Genomic DNA, 20,546 nt, shown 5'->3' on the forward strand with positions numbered 1-20,546 from the left:
TTAAGAAGAGATTCAGACTACGAACCTTACCTTTATCTTACACTATTTCCATTTTCTAACTGATCTCTTTCAGTACATATGAACACCCAACTTTCATCCACATAATCTTTTAACTGATCTCATAAGATTTCATATCCTTCCTTCAGACACTTCTGTCTAGTTTTATCAAACTTAAAATATTATATGGATGTAAATTTTTACAGCAAATAACGTGTTGTTTATGGGTCGTTATATATTAATTTAATGTACTGATAAGCCTAACAACTTCGTTAACACTAACAATGCTCTAGACCTACCAAACTCTTAAATCTGAAATACTTTTGTGTATTTTTTTTTCATATATCAACGAAAATAGAAGCAGAAATTGCTTTTAGAAGAAGATAAGTAAAGAGAAAAGGACATGTCATAATTTACAGATGATGGCTTAACAATAAATATTCACCCATCGTGTGTAAGTAACAGAGAACAGTTTTGAGACTATATATACACTTACAGCTACCAAAAACGCATGTTCCATTAGATCAAAACTCGATCCCAGTATTTATCTGAACCGAGAATGAGGTTCGACGAATATTAGAGAGCGGAGCATCAGCTCTTACAACTATCCCTGAACTACCAATGTTACCATTCCACTTCGACCTGCCGAGCTGGATGCCGAGCAAGAAATCAAATAGAAGGAAGAATAAGAATTGGCCAACAGTGAAGTATATTCTAAAATAAATAACTAAAAAAATCCTATAAATTGGCATGACCCGCATGGAGACAGAAAATCAAGTGTTAATACTTACCGAAATTGAAGCATATGCAGAAGGATGGGCAATGGAAGAACAGCCGCACACGACATTGAGATGTTTCTTCACTGAATGAACAATTTCTGCACGAAACCCAGGATTGCTTCCACCAAAAGTGGGACTTAAACTGATCATTATAAAACCGAATATGAGATACAAAAACAACATCTATCACAGGAGAAGCGAAAAAGTTAAAATTAAGTGCTCCTTTTACTTTATTCTACAGGAAGGATATCAAAGAAAAATAAGATGTGGAAACAAACTTATAAATAGGAGTCCAATCTCTACAAATGTGAACTTATAGATAGAAGTGCAATCCCTACAAATGTCAAGTTAGTCTCAATTTGCACTGATTATGATTAAAAGTAAAAATTATGTGAGGAAATAACAAGACAGAATCCACGTAACGAAGAAATGTTAGGGTTGGGTATTGAAAATATGATAAGTAAGAATTGATCTTCTGGGAAAATTTCTTATACAGAAATTGAAGCAATGCAGAAAATTTCTAGTTGGCGTAGCCCTATGGATGGATATCTCAATGCTTCCCCCTGGAATACTTCGTGTAGTCGTTCGTTGGAAAGCTAGATTCATCTGGAGAAACCAAACTAGAGGTCTAGAGCTTTACTGCAGCTTCTTTGGATTGAAAAAGAAATTTAAAATATTGGTATATATGGTTCTACCTTATTTTAAGATAGTAAAAATAAGTATTGTAGTTGGAGTGCTCCACACACAATATTTTTTTATTTTTATTTTTGTTGGTAATTTCCATACCTTCTTGACTAATAAGGGTTTGTGTGCATTTATATAAACCTCCGGTTTTTCATCCTGGTTTTTGGGGTTAACGAAGTTATCCGTGCGTCTTACTAAAAGTAATAATAAAAAGAGAGAGGACAGAAAGAAATGAAAGGAACATGGCTCTTCTTGGTTAATTGGCTATGATGATTTCCATAAGAACACAATAGTAGAGAGGACAGAAAGAAATGAAAGGAACATGGCTCTTCTTGGTTAATGGCTATGATGATTTCCATAAGAACACAATAGTACAACCTATAAAACATTTACTGTTCAAGTGATGTCGTTATGATAATTTCCATTAGAGCTTAGCACTTTGCAACATGAAATTACAGTCTAATGTTTGGATTCTCATTTAGTTACCATTCATCCTCATCCAGTCCCAAGGTGTTCAAAGAACTTTATAGTAAAAGAGACTAACCCTCTATGAACCCCCTAAAACAAACTAAACTAAAAATCACAAAGTTACTACTAATTAATTACACTACATCCATCAGGCTAGGAGACAGCATAATAAAACATTCAAGATTTGGGTCATTTTCCTTGCTTGCAACAAATGCTAATAGATAACATCAAAGTCCAAATTAACATGTATTATTCTAGTCGGATCAATATAGGTAACTCAACTTCAATGAATAGCATTTATACTAACCTGCATTGGACAGTTGGTTTTACCAGAACACCTGATCTCTGCCAAGCCAATGATTGAGCAAGGTCCAAAGTAAATGATTTGTCAGGCAATTGCACCATTGGTGTTATTCGGGTTCCCCACTTATTCTAATAAAATCAACCAACACAAACAAGGCACCAACTTAGCAACACTGGAGTCCATATAAGTTCTTTTGGAAATTGAATTTGAGTGCCAATTTTTTATTCTTTTTCTTTTTTCAAGAGAAAGGAAATGAGGACATAACTAACCTTGCACGAAAAGCTGAATCTCATTTCTCCTGGATATTGACCCTGAGCTTGAAGGAGGCCTCCACAAAAGGGCAAAAATGCAGTTGTAGTTAAACCTTCACCCGACACATAAGTCAACTGCCCGTTGGGGAACTGTAAATCAACAAATGACTGCGAGGAGGGGGAAAAGATTATGTTACTCAATTGATCCAAAGGGTATACTCAATAAGAAAACTAAATGATATCATCTTTTTTAGATAAGATAAGAAAACTAAATGATATCATCAACTTACACAAGCTGGGGGGTTGAGACAAAGCATTGACATAAAGAGCCACCTTCTATGCTTTGACCAGACTGCTGGACATAGAGAATGCATTCCATTCTGATGATTAATGAAGTAATAATATTAGAAGTTGGAATAAAGTAGGGTTAATATGAAAATGACAGTTTAATCATGTGTTGTCTCACGAGAACTTGAAAGAGGTGAAAATCTAAGTGTTTCTAGGTCTCATATTATATAATTGGAATTCAAAATCAAATAACAGTATTTCCAAGTCTCATATTATATACATTGCATTGGAGATCCGAATTGCCGAGTTAAGATATATAGTATCTTCTAACTAATGCAGGATATGATTAGACTATACTAAGAAAACACTACATAGAATTTACAGAGAAACTCAAATCCAACATTCATATCAAATAACGTAAATTGCAGAAAGGATTTTAAGACAGGAAAGAGCTCACTAAATAATGACAATTGACAATCATATTTTTTTAAAAGGATAGCTGCTGGTAGCAATGTGGAGAACTCCTTAAATAGGGCCTCCAACAAATAAGGTTGTTCTGCGTCTAACTAAATGCTTCATGAAAGCTTACTAAACCTAATATCTCCTAGCAGCAACAGCCAAACTCTTCTGTTTGTTTAATTGAAAACAAAACCATTCTTCTCCACATTAACTCACACATGACCTTTTTTTTTTTTAATAATGGGGAGTCGAAGTTCTGCTTCCCTATACCCAGGACACTCGCGCCTACCCCATATTTTTAGTATTAAGCTCTGCCCCTCGCAGGCAACTCACACATGACTTCAATGTCAAAAATCTGGCACATGGTCTTATTTGATGCCAGGCCACTAGCAAAATAAAGTAGGTATTACCTTCTTATCATAACCATACCAAAGCAGGTGTTGCTTTGATAAATGAACTGGCAAAAGAAGCGTCGAGTCACGAACAAAAAGTACTGGCCCAAGCTGCAGCAGAAATAATGATGAATTATCATTTCCAGTTGCGGTTCTGCCATGTGATGCCTCTACTCTCCATAAATCTCCTCTAGCAACTAATGAACTTTCCACATCTCGTGATCTACTATCATAGGTTGAAGAAATATTGATTGTGCCCTACACCCAATGAATGATAAATATTAAAGTAAAAACCAAATAAATACTCCAAAAGAAAAAATAACCCTCAACCTACATTCCTCTATGATTTGACACCACCAAACCCCTCACCGCCCATAAAAATACACACAACAAATAAAGACCATGGAATTATAGGGTTTGAAAGAGATAGAACATAGATGCACTAAGTTTGTTTCACTCACACGACACAACATCATTGCAACCATATGTTCTGTTATTGACAGGTAGAAAACTATTTTGAAATGATTCCTCAAACAGCCTGGTCTTGTGTGAATGAGTAATACTCGGTCATAATATTTCCTCTATGAACAACACAGTTGTAATCTTCTCAAAATTGTTTTTATTCGTTGACGGTTGATCACAAGTTCCTGATTTCTTACCCCATAATTGTTGTTATTATTTGTGTCCACATAATTAGAGTTGTTAAACATGATGCACTAAGTTTGTGGCTAAGCAGCAAACTGGGTAATATATAGGCCACTTGAGGGCAGTGTGTTAATAACTATTTAAAGAAGCTATTTGGAAAAGGAACTCCTGATCAATTAATTTAGCAGACTTTTGGTGTAAGAGAACCGTGTGTTTTGTTATAAGCCATTTATCAACTAAAGATAAAGATTTTACACCACAATAAGTACATTAAACAGATCTCTAGCTAACGAAGGGTAAATCATCTCTGTGCTAGTCAAAATTGAACAACTCATCGAACTGCCAAAATCATGTCTGCAATTTTCAAATCAAATAAACATTGATCAAACTGCCATACCTGTGCCCTTCCCAGATGTCCTATAGCCCTCAAATCAAAGCCAGGAGTTTCATCATCTACCATCCCATCTGAAACACCGTCACTGTCAGCAAGTTCAGAATTACGCAAGCACTCTGTTAATGTTCCCAGATTCCCTTGAACAGTGACTCCCATATCATCCCTCTGCCAACTTTTATCCAGATCCATCCTAATGGATGCTATCACATTCTCCTCTTGCCGAAATGGCACTGGCAGCTGTCGGAAAAATTGTTGTACCATACCATTCAAACAAGCACCAAAATCAGCGCCAGCTTGTCCAATCCTATTACCAATATCCAAAATCGATGTGACCCCATTAATTCCTGAATTATGGACAGTCAACCCATAATCCTTAATACCAAAACTCTGTCCCGGAAATTCAATATCAAAGAGCTTAGACTTGGGGGGGTTGGGCCAAGGAAAAGAGGGCGGCGCTATGTGAGAATGAATCAGTCCCGTGAATCCTTGAGCAAGACGGTCGGCCAAATCCTGACCATGCCTCTGCACCTCCTCCCACGCTTCAAACGATCTCTCAACGGACATTAGGTAAGGAATCCAAACCTTATTTCACGCCGACGACCTCCTCATACGAAGGAGAAACAAGCTTTTTTCCTCGACGAACTTGATAGAAGAACTCGAAGCTTCGCGATCGACACCCGAATAGAAAATCTATAGGCAAATCAACTTAAAAATTAAAACAGAAGCAGTAGGGAAAAAAGCACTTTACTTAGGGCACACCAACAAAACTCCTCAGAAATGAGTAAACATCTCGCAACTCCAGCTCCGCACTCCAAAGCAATAAGATTCAAAAGAACCGCAACTGATCCAATTTTTACCTCAACGAAAACCTCGAGCCGAACTAGTAGAATTGCGGTCCCGGAGTTCAGTTTCCGAACAAGCCGAGCTCAAGATTCAACATCAGAGATTGAGAAGAAGGGCTTTTGGATTGCGAATTCGAGAAGCTGAGAAGCATGAAAAGTGAAGGAAGCAGACGAGAGATTTGAAAGGAAGGGTTCTTGGTTCTTGAACGCCGATTTGGCAACGCGCTTCATCTTCAGCCTTCAGGGGATTCTTTGAATATATATTATTATTATAGAATTGTTGTATAGCAGCACGTCAGCCATTGAAGCTGTGGCTAATTCTAAAGAGCATCTGGATTTTTTTCGCACGGAGAAATGCTACACTCACGTGTCGCGGACGCTGATTTTGTCACAGCCAATCATGTGAGATCTAGATTTAGGTCTTTTTTATTTTTTCATTTTGGGTAAGGACAAAGTACAATGACCGCGAGGAATTTGGTCCGATCCTCACGTGACAACTTCGCTAACGCTTACGCGTGCGACAATTAGTGAGAGATCTTTTGGTTTTCTTAAACCTCAGCTAATGTGAGATTAGTGGTCTTTTCGTTTCCAATGGTTTTTTTTTTTCTAATATAATTTCTCTAATTGAAACATTAGACAGAAATTTATTTTAGTTGTTCCAAAAATAGACGAACCACAAAAAGGACTTAAGTTTTAACAATCGACTGCTAAGAATGAGATATGCTTTTAGTTAATTTTATTCCTAAAAACAAAAGATTGTTCTTTAAAGGGCAAATTGCACCAACAAAAAAGACTGAAAAGAGAACATATTTTGACAATCCAATACTAAGATATGCTTTTAGTGAATTTTATTCTTAAAAACAAAATATTGTTTTTAAAACAAACCAATGTTATAATTACACCATAAACTTTTAACTTCTTTTTTTTTTTTTCAATTTCCACAACTCCTCATATATCTAATCCAAAATTATAAATATGATACCATATTCTCACACTTCTATCAATAAGGTAATAAATGTCTCGCCTATAACATTGTCATACTTACAAAATTTTATTTTATTTCATTTATGCTATATTTACAAATATGACAAAAATTATTTATCACCCATTACAATTCTCCTAAAAAAAAGTTGCATCCATGAATTTTGATGGTAAAAGTCAAACTCTCTCAGATCAGCCATCCTTCAAATGGAACTGTTTGAGGGGGTGGGTTCAATGGTCTAAAACCAATTCCTAACTCCAAGATTTAACTGTTTAGGTACATATAAATTAGAGTGACTTTTCAGGTTTTATCCCAATGTGTCAAAATGAAGCAAACGAGGCACTTTAAAATCACATATGTGAATCAAAGAAACAGTGTTTACTTACAAACTCACCATGCTGTATGAACAAGCTGAATGCACCGATAGTTCCACAGCACATGGAAGACCAATCCAGATTTTTCTTGAGATATTACGAGATTGATCAACTCAACGAGGATTTTTGGCATTTGGTTATAGAGAACTTGTATAGTTGCCCCGAGAACTAGTTCCTCGACACGGTTGGGCTTAGTTTCAATATCTCTTTCAGCAACCGGCTTACAGAAGCCTTCATATCTTCGGGTATTCGAAGGTGTTTCGGTCCTGCATCCAAGGCATATTGAGTAATAACATTCATGACGACTGCCAAATTCAAATTCTTGGTGCTGCCATTCCAAACACTTTGATTCACATACTTGCATGAGTGTCTCAAGATGCATTTGTGACAAACCTGCGGGTAATATGAAAAGGAGGAAAACAAAGCCGAAAAATTATACTAGATAGTTAAATGGTAATAGAAGAAGGAAAGTAATATTCACGAAGCTTTTGCTTACTGTGTCTTCTTGGATTCCAAAAAATTTTCGCAGCCTCTTAGCAGAAAACACATCTTTTCTTGCAGTGGATGGGCATCCTAAGAGAGCAACCTTTCTCAAGTCACTGCCGGACAACCATCTGAAAATCCCAAGACTCAGTGTTCAACACATGATACAATAGGGATGTCTGGGTAATGAAACACAACTGCCAGAACCAGAAAGATGGAATGGAGAAATTATTTCCTTTGTAATCAGAATGTTAGATTCAATAATTTATTAGGAATATTGCACTGAATACTCTACAGTGGTTATTTGGCGCATCGACATTTTGTACAATTTCGAATTATCGGTAGCACAAGGCTTCGAGCACTTTATCAAGCAGCATGAACAAGAGCACGCAAAGACATGCACGGATATCATGGAGGGGAAGATTATGTTCAGTCAGCAGTACAATTAGCTAAGGTTTGATTCAAGTTGGTTTTGGATGAAAATTGTCAATGAACCCAAAAGAGACGTGAAAAATAAAATAAATTGAGGAAACTGGACCGACTGAACAAACCAACGTCTATAAATCGATCAACCCAACAAAAAACATCAGTTTTGGACAGTAACAGCACCAGTTATTCCATACACTTGAATATGAAAATTGATCTTTTGATGTTGACAATGATCCTTCTTTTGTAAGTGAACAAGAAATATCTTTTTATAGTATTCATATCCTAGCCTCCAAAGGGCAGTCCAGTTGAGCTTGGGGTCTTTTGGTTATATTGACTTAGAAGTCTCAAATTCGAACTTTCTGGTGAGCTTAATACTAAAAACTCTTGATATCTCTCAGGACCGGACCTTGGGGCGGGCGCGAATGCCCCTAGGTATATGGGAGCAAAGCTCCAACTTCCGGTTATCAAAAAAAATAATAATAATAATTAAAAAAATCATATCCTAACTACCAAATCAATGTAAATAAGGCTAATGATTCACACTATGATCTTAACATGTACGATACAAACAAAATATATTAGGAATAATCTAAGGCCTCAGAATCTAATCACACTTCTTACGTTGAAAACCGACATGAAAGGACCCTCCATCCTCAAACCAACCGAATGACCTCAATTTCTTCAATTCGTCTTAAATGGCAGAAGATGCATATGACCATGTTATAAAAAACCCAAAGCTAGAACTAAGGATGGTTTCCCCATGTCATTGCATAAGCTGAAAAACAGATACTGCTGGATGTTTTGATTCATTGTAATCTATTCAGGTAGTTTCATGTCACCATTTGCTATTAATTGGCATCAATTCACGAATTAAAATAATGATAATTTTCCCCCTCAATGACGTGAGATATAGTTTTATCGTCCCTCACTCGCAACATTTTCGATTTTCTTATTCTAGCACATCATCCTTTATACTTCATACTTCATAGATCAGATTGAAGGTGGCAAAAGGCTAAAAGCTACCCAGTTCATCAAACACATGATCTCCTCTCCCTAATTCTCAAAAAATTACACACAAACGAAACAGATATATCTACGTTAAGGCATTAACGACGAGAAATCATAAGATTAACCACAGTTACAGCTAAATTCTTACTTTGCAATTTCTTGATTGTCTCTGCCAAATCTCTCAGCTGCAGACTTGATAAAATCCCGTCCATGACGATACTCAAAGTAGCTAAGAACCAATTTGTTATCGGGCAAGAAATTCGCATAACTAAAATATCCTTCCCCGTACAAATGCCTCACGAGCATCTCTATGTCCGGAGAAAGCTCTTTACGGACCAAAGCGTCCTCCCTCATCCTCACCTCGCGCCTCTCAGTGCATCCATTTTGTTTGGAAACCAATACATATAAGCTTCCAGGCTTCCCCTTCCTCGTCAATTTCCCACTACCTCCCGAATCCGCTCTCAACCACCCCGCTCCGCGCTCCGATTCCCCCGAGCTCCCTTCCAGCACATTGTCTTGATTTCGGCGTTCGCGCTCGCGACATTCCGCACTTCGGTTCGATCTTACGGCTCCATCAACCACAAAATCCGTACGTATATCCCTATTTACGTCCACGATTTCTGGTCCGATCCCCTCTTCGATTTTCAACGAGAAATTTCGAGTTCTTCGAGAAATGGAGGTAAGAGTGTGAACTTGGAGGGAATGTGAAGACTGTGAACAGAAGAAATGGTATCGGAGTTTCAGATAGGAATCGATGTGTCGGTGAAGAGCTCTGAACTGAGACATAGACAAGAAATAGCCTGTGAACTCGAGGGTTTTGGGGTTTACGCCATTGAAATGAAATTACAAGGGCGCCATTTTATAGACGATATGAGCAGAACGAAAGGAATAGTTAATACGTAAATTAATTTCTTAATTTCTGATTTTAATTATTCATTTTTAAAATACTTAATTTTAGGTTTAGATAGTATTTTTGTCACCATACAACAGGTGAGGTGGCGCATCGAATTCATAACTCTTGATTGTGATATATACTAATTACCGAGCTATACTCTTGCTTTGACACTATTTTTATCATTAGTTTATTTTCGTTCATTTTTTTTTTATGGTTCATTTAGTTTCAAATTATCTTTTCTGGTTTTAATAAAGGCATATCATCTTTTGTTTATTTATCCATTAGTTCAAGTCATTTATCTCATTTAATTCTCTTACTAAGCATGACAGCAGGATTATTGACATTTGAGCTCGAGCTCTAAGAAAAAAAGTACAACAAAATAGAAATACAAGATACAAGGTTGAACCATTAGTACTTTTATGTTTATTTTAGGGGTGAATAAAAAATTATGAAAATCGACTTGAGGACTAAAATCAATCGAACCAAACATCAATCTTCGCGTCTGATGAATGGTTTGATCTATGTCAGTTTAAACTATTCAAAATAGACTAACAGGTCAGTCTAGTTGAAAAATTGTATTGACTTTTAATTTTATTTATCCTAATTCTAATCTTATCAAGAGCAGGTACGAGGTAAAACCAACCGTACTAAGTAGATCATCTAAATAATTAAGAAGACCTATTCGAAGATAACAAGTACTTTCATACTCAAATTAGTAGTAAGAATTTAATTTATAGCAATTTCAACAAACTAGTTCACGTCTGTGGGCTGTTGCTTTTAAAATATTGTAATTTCCCTAGGTGGCTTATTATTATAGCTAAGGAAGATGACATTACCATTCATGTGGTGACATTGTGAATTTTAAAGCTCCATATATTATTAAAAAAATCCATATTTTTATTTCTTATTTTGCATTTTTAATTTATTAAGAATCCATAGCACATAGTTTATGTTTATTTTTTCAATTCTTTTAAAAATATTCTCAAAATTAAATAGAAATCTTGGGAACATATAACAAAATTAATTTTGTTGTTTCTCGTTATCATTTTCGGTTTGTTATAAAACATAAATAAAAATATTGTTTTATAATTTTTTTACTTATACAATAAATAATAAATTAAAAATATATATATTAAAAAAATAATAAAAACATAAAATTTTGAATCCTTATTTTAAAAAATAAATTTTCATATAAAAGTTTCACTTTTTGAATTTAAAATTGTAGAGAACAAAAAACAATAAATGGTTAAGAATGAAAAATATTAAGTAATGCAATGTTATTTTCTTTATTAAAAATGAAAAAATTGAGACAATAAAGAGGGACATTAATAAATGAGTTTTAAAACAAACAAAATTATCTAATATGAACAAACCTTTTTAAAGTCGTGTACGAAAATAGATTAGACGATGAGTTTTTCAGTAATATGATTAATAAAAATTAATTAGATTAGAATTTATGCAAAAATTTAAGAACTAATTCAAATAAAAAGAAATAAACAAAAATAATATAATTAAAAATGTAAAAATGTAGTACTACTCAAAAAAAAATTATAACTTTTTAAATAGCAATAATTAATTTTAAAAAATAAAAATATTAGAGCTTATAACATATATTAACCTGAAATAAAGATTCCAAAATGTACAAAGAAAGAATAATACTTTCCTACTACCTAGACCTGACCACGACGGAGAAATTAACAACTGTTTGATAGTTTTTTAAAATCTCTCTTCCCTATCTTTTCTATTTTCTCTCTTACTTGTCACCTAGAGTTATAAATAAAGTATTTTTATTCAGAGAATATAATAAAATATTTATTGCTAGGGTAGAATAAGGTTGCAACCGACAAAACGAGACACAAACACACAAACAAGGAGAATGTCAGAGCGGGCCTAAATGAGAGAAGAGACTCAGAGAGCCGAAGAGCGAACTGCACCATAGGACCCAACCAACTAGAAGCTGGTACCTATCCGATTAGGTCTTGGTCAACTAGTTTTTGGCCGACTAGGTCCTAGTCGATTAGGTCAGACTAAATGGTCTCGATTGATCAGGTCCTAACCTACACCACTTCATGCTTATTTTCTGCGTATAACCAATAAAAATTGATAATGGGTTTGACTTCTTCACCCTTGTTCAATCCGATTGTCGACGACGTCATCTACTATTAAAAAAGAGAAGATATCCTTACCAACTCTAAAATTCGTATAAACCCTAGGGTTCTCACATCTATCAGGAAGAGAACCCTCGTGAAAGACACGCTACAAAACTTTACTCTTTGTTATGCTTCACATAAAATTTCAATTCTAACTTATTAGAGTGTGTGTGGTTAGCACCACACCGATGTGTAATTATTTTATCTTGCAGATTTCATCGATTCCTTTTATTTTTGTGTAAATTTGGTAAATCTTAAAGGCCAAATTTCCATATCAACATTTATAATACTGGAGTACTAATACCTAATTTGACAACTATTTAATTTTTTAAAAATAGAATATATATATATATATATATTCATGTTTCTATATCGTTTATAAACTATTTAAGTGTGGTAAATAAAAAAAGAGTGCCGATGATATAAGTGCCAAAGTATTTTTGAAAGACTAAACCAAAATTCAGCCGAAAAATAAGAAAGCCATCACCACAGAAAGTTTGACAGGAAAAAAAAATAATAGTGTTGACCAGTAAAGTTGTATAATTGTGCGGCGGTGTGGACACGTTTCACGATCTGCCTTCCACGTAAGCAAGCACGTGCCACGTTCTCATTTGGCCGATCCACCGTCACAGAAGCAAAAAACCAGGCGCGCGCACACAGTTGTAAACTTGAAAGCCGCAGTTTTGCTCAAGGAAGCCGCCGCACAGCAACCGTGTCTCTCTCTCTCTCTCCGAAATGAGCGACGGCTTCAACTTCTCCGGCTTCTACGCTACCTGGTTAGACCACCTCCACCGCCTAATTCACCAGCTCTCCGCCGCCGCCGCCAAATCTGGATCAATTACCCAACAAACAGTTACTGATCACGATCACGATCACGATAATAATCATAATGATTCCCGCCACCTTGTCCACACCGTCATGTCCCACTACTCCGACTACTACCGCGTCAAGTCGGTCGCGGCCGAGCGCGATCCTCTCTCGGTCTTCTCCGCTCCTTGGGCCACCTCTCTCGAACGCTCCCTCCACTGGATCGCCGGCTGGCGTCCCACCACTGCTTTCCACCTCATCTACTCCGAGTCCTCCATCCTCTTCGAGTCCCGCATCGTCGACATCCTCCACGGCCTCCGCACCGGCGACCTCGGCGATCTCTCCCCATCTCAATTCCGCCGTGTCAGCGACCTCCAATGCCAAACGGTATTCTCATTCCATCCTCCTTGATTATTCCTTGGCTTTTATTAATATATGTGCCGGAAAGTACTTAGGTGCTGATTAATGAAACTTCTGCTATTGAATTTTAAAATATAAAAAGTATAATTTTTTTTTAACAAATAATGAGTGGTAAAAAATTGAGACGGGTGCTCACACGGCCGATACATATTTTTCATATATATATAATCGTTCTTCAAATAGATTATGGAAAAGTAAGAATAGTTTTTATTTGTTTAATACGGTTAACCACCATTGAATATTTGACCAATAAAAAGAGATACACAAAAACATCACCTGGATTAAACGAAACGGAGACATACAAAAACATCAAATATTTAATGCTGGTAAGAACTCTAGCGAGGTGCCATTTTCCTTTTGATAAGGAGGATATAAACCGGAACTCTAGCGAGGTGCCATTTTCCTTTTGATAAGGAGGATATAAACCGGGTACATCCGGTTGGTGACAAAATCCAGGAATGCACAAAAAATAGAAATGTGGAAAACAAATGGGATTCAATAAACAAAGTTGTATTCTTTGTATCAAGTGTTTTATTATTTGTATTAAGTGTTTTGACATGTGTTAATCTCAATTTAAAAAAAAATTCAACAGTGCTTAGCATAAAATTTTTCAACTTCTGTAGAATTATATTGATAAGTTAATTAGTAGTAGTTGCTGGTCCATATTGATAAGTTAGAAGTAGTTATTATCCCCAAGGGATAATTTGGGTGGCTTGGGATCTCAGATTTGTAAAACCGAAATTCTATGGAACAGTGAATTTAAAAATAGAATCTCTAGGTGATCAATTTTAGAAATTGGAAGGCATTTAGGCATGTTTTGGGGGTGGCATTGCCAAAATTTTTATTTTCTGACCACAGTCAAAAATACTTTCAAAATTTAAAGTATAGATTAAGGTATATCAAAATTAGTGTGTCACATTGTGATGTGATAATACAGGTGAATGAGGAGAATACGATAACGGAGGAGCTGTCGGAGTGGCAAGACGACGTGAGCGAACTGGTCGGAACGCAAACGGAGCTGGCCGGAAGGGTGGAAGGACTGGTTAGGATAATAAAGAAGGCCGACGATCTACGGCTGAGGACCGTCCAGAAGGTGGTGGAGCTACTCACGCCCAAGCAGGCGGTGGAGTTCTTGGTCGCTGCCGCCGAGCTCCAGTTCGGCGTTCGGGGATGGGGATTGAATCAGGACCGTCAACGTGGCAACGAATGACGACAACTAAACCGAATAAACAGATTGTCGCCAAACAGTTAAGTTGTTGTGGCCAGCTACTAGCTATGCTTACGAGTTCTAAAAGAAATGTCATTATCTTTGATTGCTATACTTTTAAAATGTCATTTTATATTTTTGATCTTTGATCGTTCATTTTAGATCTCTTTTGACGGGAATGCAACATTTCATGAAATGGGTTCCTCTCTTGATATAATGATGCTTTGTATTAGAGTTTAATTAACAAATGAATTAAATTCTTGTTTTATATTCTGTTTTATGTTTATTAGTCACACTGTATACGTGACATCTAATTTTATTTTAGATTGACCTACAAGATAAAATTTGTTCTTTATGCTAGCTTTTCACCAAAATGCTGATTTAAATTCCATTAAAGTTATATCATGGAATTCGTTTTAAATGTTCATAATTAATTTAACACGTTAAATTTTTGTTACTATGTACTAATAGATCAGCTAACAAATTTTCTAACGATGATAATTATATTTTTAAATATAGAGATTAAATTTAAATCAGTTAAATCATAAGTTTTAACTTGAAAAAAAGTATTAATATGTACAATAAAACTAATGGGAAATCTCAAGAAACAAACACCCCATTAGTATGTTCTTCGAAAGTCAAAACTTTTTAACGTTTGATTATGCTAAATAATTTAACTTATGCTCTTTAAAACGTAAGCGCATCTAGTGTAGTGGTATCATAGTACCCTCCCACGGTACTGATCGGGGTTCGGTTCCCCGGATGCGCAATGTTTTGTTGTTTTTTTTCTTTTTATTTTATTAAATTCTTATCCTTTTAAATAACGTAATCCAGCTTTGCCGCATGTTACAAAAGCCAAAACTTAAAATTTAAGAATATTCCCAAAATGTATTTTATTTAATACCACTATAAAATCAAGATTCTCTCTCATTCTAAAAAAGAAAAGAAAAAAAGCAAAATTCTCTTCCTCCGAGTAGATGCTAGAGAGTTATTACTTCAATTGGTTAAAGTACCTATTTTTGATCAAAAATTGATGGATGATATTTACATCATACAATACTAAATGCTAGATAGTAATCATTGTAGAAAGAATTTTATTTACTTTGCATGACTTAAATCAAGGGATGTTTGATTGAATGTGTGGATTTTGATACCATATTTCGAATTCAATCCCTTAACATCTTTAAAAAAGTATCTTAGGACTCGAGCTCTGCCTAAGAATTGACTTAATCTTTAAATATTCTTCATGATACACCGTTTAAAATGTGTTTGAAGAATATATATTTTTTTCTTTTTCTATAATTTCAAAGACCAAACAAAGAGGCTACGCAGACCCAGGACAATTGAAGAAGGGTTAGAATTTATTATATTTCCAACCTACTTAAATTTGAAAGATTACCCAAAGGTAAACTACGGTTCATTAACATTAAAAAGAAAAATCAAATTCATCATTATTAAAAAAATTACTTTTCCAACCAAACAATACAAATATCTCTTTTATAATAATATCTCTCTTCCAAAATTGAACTTAAGTTATAATAACGAATGCAAATCAAACACTTGCCAACCAATCTTTAATATGATTCTCAACCAACCCCGCATCCCTTCACCTCCCCCAGGATTGGTTGTGTGCCATCATCTCCCACCATTTTCTATGTATAAGAGTTAAGCAGAAATAAACATAGGCACAAGAGAGCCTTTATCTCAAGATTGATTAACTAGTTATCCTATCTCAAAGCAGACTAAAAAAATGAAAATAAAAATCAATTATTTTGAATTTGAAATTTGGTTATTCACCATGTACGAGCATTCCCACTAAGCATCCACGACTGAGTGGTTAATGCACCCAACTCCTGACAATTTTACGTAAGGCAGAATTTGGTTTATTGAGGGTGATAGTGGAAAAGTTTATGTAAAATATGAGCAACATCAAATCCCTCTAGAGCTTAGGGTTCTTTCAAATTCCTATGTTCATCCTTCATCTTATTAGAATCCAACAAAAAAATGTTTCGATCCATATAGACTCAGATGATGAGTCAAATTATCGAATCTCCATCATCATTTTCAGCATATTTCAGCATGCCCCATGGTGCTATCCAAAAGCAAATTTTGATCACAGTCATCACTTAGCTCCCTGTAGTTTCAGCTTAAATTTCCGAGCACTAAATGAATGATTAATCAGCTCCTAGGATTAACATAAAAAATATCAGAAATGAACTTCAAAAAATTAGCTAACAGGTAGAAAAGGAGGAATTTATTCCAGTTACTCTAGGGTAGTTCAAGTTGAAAATGATGTTTCCTTCAGACCCTAATGTACTTGTAAACAAAAATTGAGATTAGAAACAGAGGTGGCTAGATCCGGCCGGGATGAAGGAAGAGACAGCAGTATTGACAGAGGCATCATTTCCTTGGCATTGGCTCAAATCTACCCAGCGTCACAGCAAAAAAAAACATGGATCATCGTCGAAATACTTTTATCCAGAATCGGAAATCTAGTTGAAAATAACAGGCTTGACTGTTGAGGGAAAGCATCTTAAAGATCCTTGAGTATCACCCTAAACCCTGACAAGTATGGATTTATGGTTAGCCAAAAAGGGAAAATACGGGACTTGAATTAAGTATTAGATCTCCATATTTAAACATAAAACAAGAAAACAACACATTAACTGTTCTCTTTAAGTTCTGGGATATCTTCTTTTTCTTTTATTTTAAAGAAATAAAGTTATGTTCATGATAAAATTTACAGAGAGTAAAACAATAATTCCTCCACTAAAAATGAAGAATCGAATTTAGAATAGATGAGCCCAGAGGATTTCCGCAGATATAGTTTTGTTATGGAAGTGAGTAGACGACAATAGAATGATCGTCACCAAAAGACCATCATGGCATGGACAGATACAATAAAGCTTGGATTACAAGAACAATTATAAAGACATTTTTCAAGTTGAAAACGACATAACTAACTCATATAGTCATATTTGTCCAAAGGATGTTTTGGTGCCGTAATATTCTAGAGCAGTGATTTGGCTGAGCTAATCTTTCACAGTTACACTGTACAAGTTCCAGTTGCTTTCGCAAATCCACAAAGTCTACGAAAATGCTCAAGGCCACACTTTTAATGTCCATTATAAATCTTAGCTTGTGAAAAACGTTATCTTAAAATTGAAAGAAAGTATATTAGAATCAACAATCAAGGGACAAGATAGCCAACCAAAAAAGTCAACTACGCACCCTTTTGTTTTCGAGATGAATCCAAGGGATATACATCAATTGAATGAACTAGAGGTCCAAAACTGAACTATCTCCTTCACCTAGAAGTCAATCACTTCTGTTGTATTCTTAAGTTAATTAATCCCACTTTTTCATTTCAAAAACTCAAATAATATCCTCCTTGGTTAATCCTGAATATGATGAAGAGAGAAATTAAGAACAAGATAAAGATTAAAGAGAAAAGCATACTAACTAGCAAGATTTCTTTCAGGTTAGTTACAAGTTTACAATACAACGACATACACAAGCGGCAATCCTAATCTCAAAGCAGGTGCCTATATCTATATACATGCTACACTGTTGTACAGACAAAAAAAATTTCAAGTCCTCAAACACAATGCATAAAACAGAAGTAAAGATGTTATTACCCGATCCAAGGCAAATATTTACATCCATGATCCATTCTATTTCGGTTATGTCCCACTTACTCAATCCAAAATTCTATCTCAAAGAAATTCCCTTTATTTTTATCACATAGTCATCAATGACACTTCAATCTAGAAGTTTAATTTAGAAGGATTTACATTTATTGACATTTCATTTTCCTAAAACCACGTGTACTTATAGTAATAATTATACTTTTCTCTTCTCAAATGCGATAAAGCAGCATCGTTAGAAAGTTTTGTCCCTTCCATTATTGTTACAGTACAGAGCAGAGTTGTGACCCGCAGAGAGGGCAAAACCTCACATCATAATTGTATTCACAGAAAAATCAATTTATCTATCCAACATTGCTATCATAAATGATACAACTCCGATATACTGATGGTGATCTACAAGTAAAATTCCGAATAGATCTAGAAATTATAGAATATAACAAACTAACCTGAGATCACTCGACGACCTTCTGTACCGCATCATTAGGAGTTTCTGAGAATTGATGATTCAACATCTGCTTCTGATGCTGTTGCAACAGAGAACGGCGCTCCATCTCCCGCCACTTGTTTACCGCGATGGCGAAGACAACTGATAACACATTGAATGGAACGATAAATAAATAGGAGAAAACAGAATTTGAAGACAGAGAAGAAAAGTGATGAATCGAAGAAACTTACATCCGGCGCCGGCGAAATAGAGAAAACGGAGAACCTTAGGACCTGCCGGACCGGAAACCTCTTCTCCCGCCATCTGCTTCCTCCTTCAGGCCGTCTCCCAGAGATCTCAAGGTCAAAATTCGGATTTTACACCCTCGCAAATTATGGGGAATAAACGTTGTTTGTTTTTATATTTAGGATTAAAAAAAAAAAAATCCTAATCTTCGAAATAGGTTTTGTGGCTGAGCGAGAATGGTAATTAATTGAAATAAAATTGACCTGTGAGATTATTATTATTATTATATACTTCGTTTGCCAAAATTATTTGGTAAAATGCTCCAAAATTATAGTTTTTTTTTTTGGGTTAAATAATGGGTCAGGGTAGAGTTTAATTTTAACTGCTAGTAGCATAAAAAATATATAATAATAATAATATTATTAATTAATTAATTAACTGCTCGGATTTTAAGTTATCTTAAAAAAACTTTTTTTTTTGTTTATATAAGATTTTTGGAAGGGAAGCCTCAATTTTTGTATGTTGATCGTGAAAAGGGAAAGTAAAAGTATAAAATATGTATATATATATATATATAATAGCCTATTCTAATTTCTAAATAAATTAACCGGTAGGTTTTTAAGTTTCTCATTTCTAAATTTATTGAGAAAGCTACAGATATGCCGGTAGAGATCTCAAACACTGGACATAGGAGTAGTAAGTAATATGTTTATGGCATACATTAGCACCATCGAACCACAATATAATTACAAAAAAAATATGCACACAATATATAATTTAACTAACAGTGCCTCACATAGAAATAAAGAAACATAAACAAAAAAACGAAAAATTGATCCATTTTTCTGGAAACTGTTATGGATGAGAAAATCTCAATTCTCTGGATATATCCTATATTCATATCAAAAGGAGAAGATCTCCTAGATTCAGATAATCAGATTTTCTAAATGTATCACACGATTCGAATTTCACAATCCTAAAGATCAGATTTAACTCCTATAAGTAAGGAAGTAAGTCTAACCCTGAAGATTGGTGCGAGTTCGGCGGAACCCAAGAGGCCAAATTTCTACATCAACATAAACGTTTATCAAAATTTAGAAATGAGAAACGGGATTGGTTACAAAATATGTCTATTTGAGAAATAAAAACAAGAAACTGTAAACAGAAATGAATCCTAAACCTGTGAATAAAGAAGTTAAATGAAGAATATTTTCTTAATACAACTTAAACGCTTAAAGTATAACTCAAAATCAATCAATTCTATAAATTTTTTTAGAATAGTAAAAATCCAAAAAAAGAAAAAGAAAAGGCAGAACGAAGTACTCAGTGAGGGGAGCATCTTTGTGAAGAGTGCAAATGGCCTACGAGTGAGTCATCTCAACATGAGTTTACTATCGCTTTGGCATCATCCAACATGAAGTATCACAAGTTCTAATACTACTAAAAATTCTTTATTGGAACTTCTCTTTTATTTACAAAATAGGTTCTTTCTACTTCTTATTTACAAAATAGGTTAATTAAGTTAACCTTTCATCTCTATATTCCATTAGATTTTTTCAAAAAGAACATTACATTATAAATAAAGTGAAGATGATATACACATGAACTATATGGAAGTTTGTATTTATATTGTTAAGCTGAAAAAATTTTGCATCTATATTGTGGTGGGTTGGTATCAATTTTATTCTTATACTTACAAAAGTCTCATTGTCATATTTAAACTTAAATTTATTTAATTTTTATTATATTTCATTTATCCAAGTACCATTTGGAGCATTAAATTAAAACACCTACATGAAATTAAGCTTGTAGAAATAAGGAAAATTTTCATCTTTGCCCTATGACAGGAAAAAAAAAAGTTTACCTCTATCGCAAGAGTTTAATCGTTGAAGTTTAACTTAACGAGTCAATTTTGACCAACTTAAACATAACTCTAGTTAAAAAGACTTATTTCCGATCACAATGTAA

At 34.7% G+C, this 20,546-nt stretch overlaps 4 protein-coding genes and 1 non-coding gene across 9 annotated transcripts; 2 read left to right on the top strand and 3 right to left on the bottom strand.

Moving 5' to 3' along the window:
- Nucleotides 1–385: 385 nt before the first annotated feature.
- On the bottom strand, nucleotides 386–5,739 carry LOC111006382 (uncharacterized). 2 transcript variants are annotated; one of them, XM_022278291.2, is made up of 8 exons: nucleotides 5,519–5,739; nucleotides 4,665–5,351; nucleotides 3,641–3,880; nucleotides 2,774–2,863; nucleotides 2,502–2,651; nucleotides 2,236–2,360; nucleotides 789–918; nucleotides 386–647 (listed from the first exon to the last, which is right to left on the bottom strand). In XM_022278291.2, exons 2-8 carry the CDS (start codon nucleotides 5,223–5,225, stop codon nucleotides 522–524), a joined length of 1,422 nt encoding a protein of 473 aa, XP_022133983.1. In that variant the 5' UTR covers nucleotides 5,226–5,351; nucleotides 5,519–5,739; the 3' UTR covers nucleotides 386–521. The 2 variants fall into 2 exon arrangements, with proteins under 2 accessions (XP_022133983.1, XP_022133993.1); XM_022278301.2 differs by having other exon boundaries at nucleotides 4,665–5,739.
- A 1,072-nt stretch (nucleotides 5,740–6,811) lies between these two features.
- LOC111009818 (craniofacial development protein) lies at nucleotides 6,812–9,632 on the bottom strand. The gene is made up of 4 exons (XM_022283070.2): nucleotides 8,928–9,632; nucleotides 7,356–7,473; nucleotides 7,218–7,252; nucleotides 6,812–7,125 (listed from the first exon to the last, which is right to left on the bottom strand). Exons 1-4 carry the CDS (start codon nucleotides 9,563–9,565, stop codon nucleotides 6,876–6,878), a joined length of 1,041 nt encoding a protein of 346 aa, XP_022138762.1. The 5' UTR covers nucleotides 9,566–9,632; the 3' UTR covers nucleotides 6,812–6,875.
- Nucleotides 9,633–12,475: 2,843 nt separating this feature from the next.
- Nucleotides 12,476–14,528, top strand: LOC111007359 (transcription factor-like protein). Its single transcript, XM_022279742.2, has 2 exons — nucleotides 12,476–13,018; nucleotides 13,989–14,528. The coding sequence occupies exons 1-2, from the start codon at nucleotides 12,560–12,562 to the stop codon at nucleotides 14,259–14,261; spliced, it is 732 nt and encodes a 243-aa protein (XP_022135434.1). The 5' UTR covers nucleotides 12,476–12,559; the 3' UTR covers nucleotides 14,262–14,528.
- Nucleotides 14,529–14,956: 428 nt separating this feature from the next.
- Nucleotides 14,957–15,027, top strand: TRNAG-CCC (transfer RNA glycine (anticodon CCC)). The gene has a single exon. It is a non-coding gene; the product is annotated as a tRNA-Gly (tRNA).
- Nucleotides 15,028–16,497: 1,470 nt separating this feature from the next.
- On the bottom strand, nucleotides 16,498–18,802 carry LOC111006563 (uncharacterized). 4 transcript variants are annotated; one of them, XR_015788678.1, is made up of 4 exons: nucleotides 18,584–18,802; nucleotides 18,355–18,494; nucleotides 17,490–17,659; nucleotides 16,498–16,813 (listed from the first exon to the last, which is right to left on the bottom strand). XR_015788678.1 is itself a non-coding variant. In XM_022278686.2 (3 exons), the coding sequence occupies exons 1-2, from the start codon at nucleotides 18,654–18,656 to the stop codon at nucleotides 18,361–18,363; spliced, it is 207 nt and encodes a 68-aa protein (XP_022134378.1). In that variant the 5' UTR covers nucleotides 18,657–18,792; the 3' UTR covers nucleotides 16,498–16,813; nucleotides 18,355–18,360. The 4 variants fall into 4 exon arrangements, 2 of the variants coding, with proteins under 2 accessions (XP_022134378.1, XP_022134299.1); XR_015788677.1 differs by having other exon boundaries at nucleotides 16,498–16,820; XM_022278686.2 differs by lacking the exon at nucleotides 17,490–17,659 and having other exon boundaries at nucleotides 18,584–18,792.
- Nucleotides 18,803–20,546: the final 1,744 nt, after the last annotated feature.

This window comes from Momordica charantia (genome assembly GCF_013281855.1).
Source record: "Momordica charantia cultivar OHB3-1 chromosome 11 unlocalized genomic scaffold, Mcharantia_2.0 BLBB01000011.1, whole genome shotgun sequence".
Lineage (NCBI taxonomy): Eukaryota > Viridiplantae > Streptophyta > Magnoliopsida > Cucurbitales > Cucurbitaceae > Momordica > Momordica charantia.

Coding starts and splice junctions, on each gene's coding strand:
- LOC111006382 (XM_022278291.2), bottom strand. CDS start 5,225: ATGTCCGTTGAGAGATCGTTTGAAGCGTGGGAGGAGGTGCAGAGGCAT. Junction 2,361..2,501: donor GATTCAGCTTTTCGTGCAAG/GTTAGTTATGTC, acceptor TGATTTTATTAG/AATAAGTGGGGAACCCGAAT. Junction 648..788: donor CTGCATATGCTTCAATTTCG/GTAAGTATTAAC, acceptor CTCGGCATCCAG/CTCGGCAGGTCGAAGTGGAA.
- LOC111009818 (XM_022283070.2), bottom strand. CDS start 9,565: ATGTCTCAGTTCAGAGCTCTTCACCGACACATCGATTCCTATCTGAAA. Junction 7,474..8,927: donor GACAATCAAGAAATTGCAAA/GTAAGAATTTAG, acceptor TGGGATTTTCAG/ATGGTTGTCCGGCAGTGACT. Junction 7,126..7,217: donor ATCTTGAGACACTCATGCAA/GTATGTGAATCA, acceptor CCTTGGATGCAG/GACCGAAACACCTTCGAATA.
- LOC111007359 (XM_022279742.2), top strand. CDS start 12,560: ATGAGCGACGGCTTCAACTTCTCCGGCTTCTACGCTACCTGGTTAGAC. Junction 13,019..13,988: donor GCGACCTCCAATGCCAAACG/GTATTCTCATTC, acceptor GTGATAATACAG/GTGAATGAGGAGAATACGAT.
- LOC111006563 (XM_022278686.2), bottom strand. CDS start 18,656: ATGGCGGGAGAAGAGGTTTCCGGTCCGGCAGGTCCTAAGGTTCTCCGT. Junction 18,495..18,583: donor CTATTTCGCCGGCGCCGGAT/GTAAGTTTCTTC, acceptor ATGTGTTATCAG/TTGTCTTCGCCATCGCGGTA.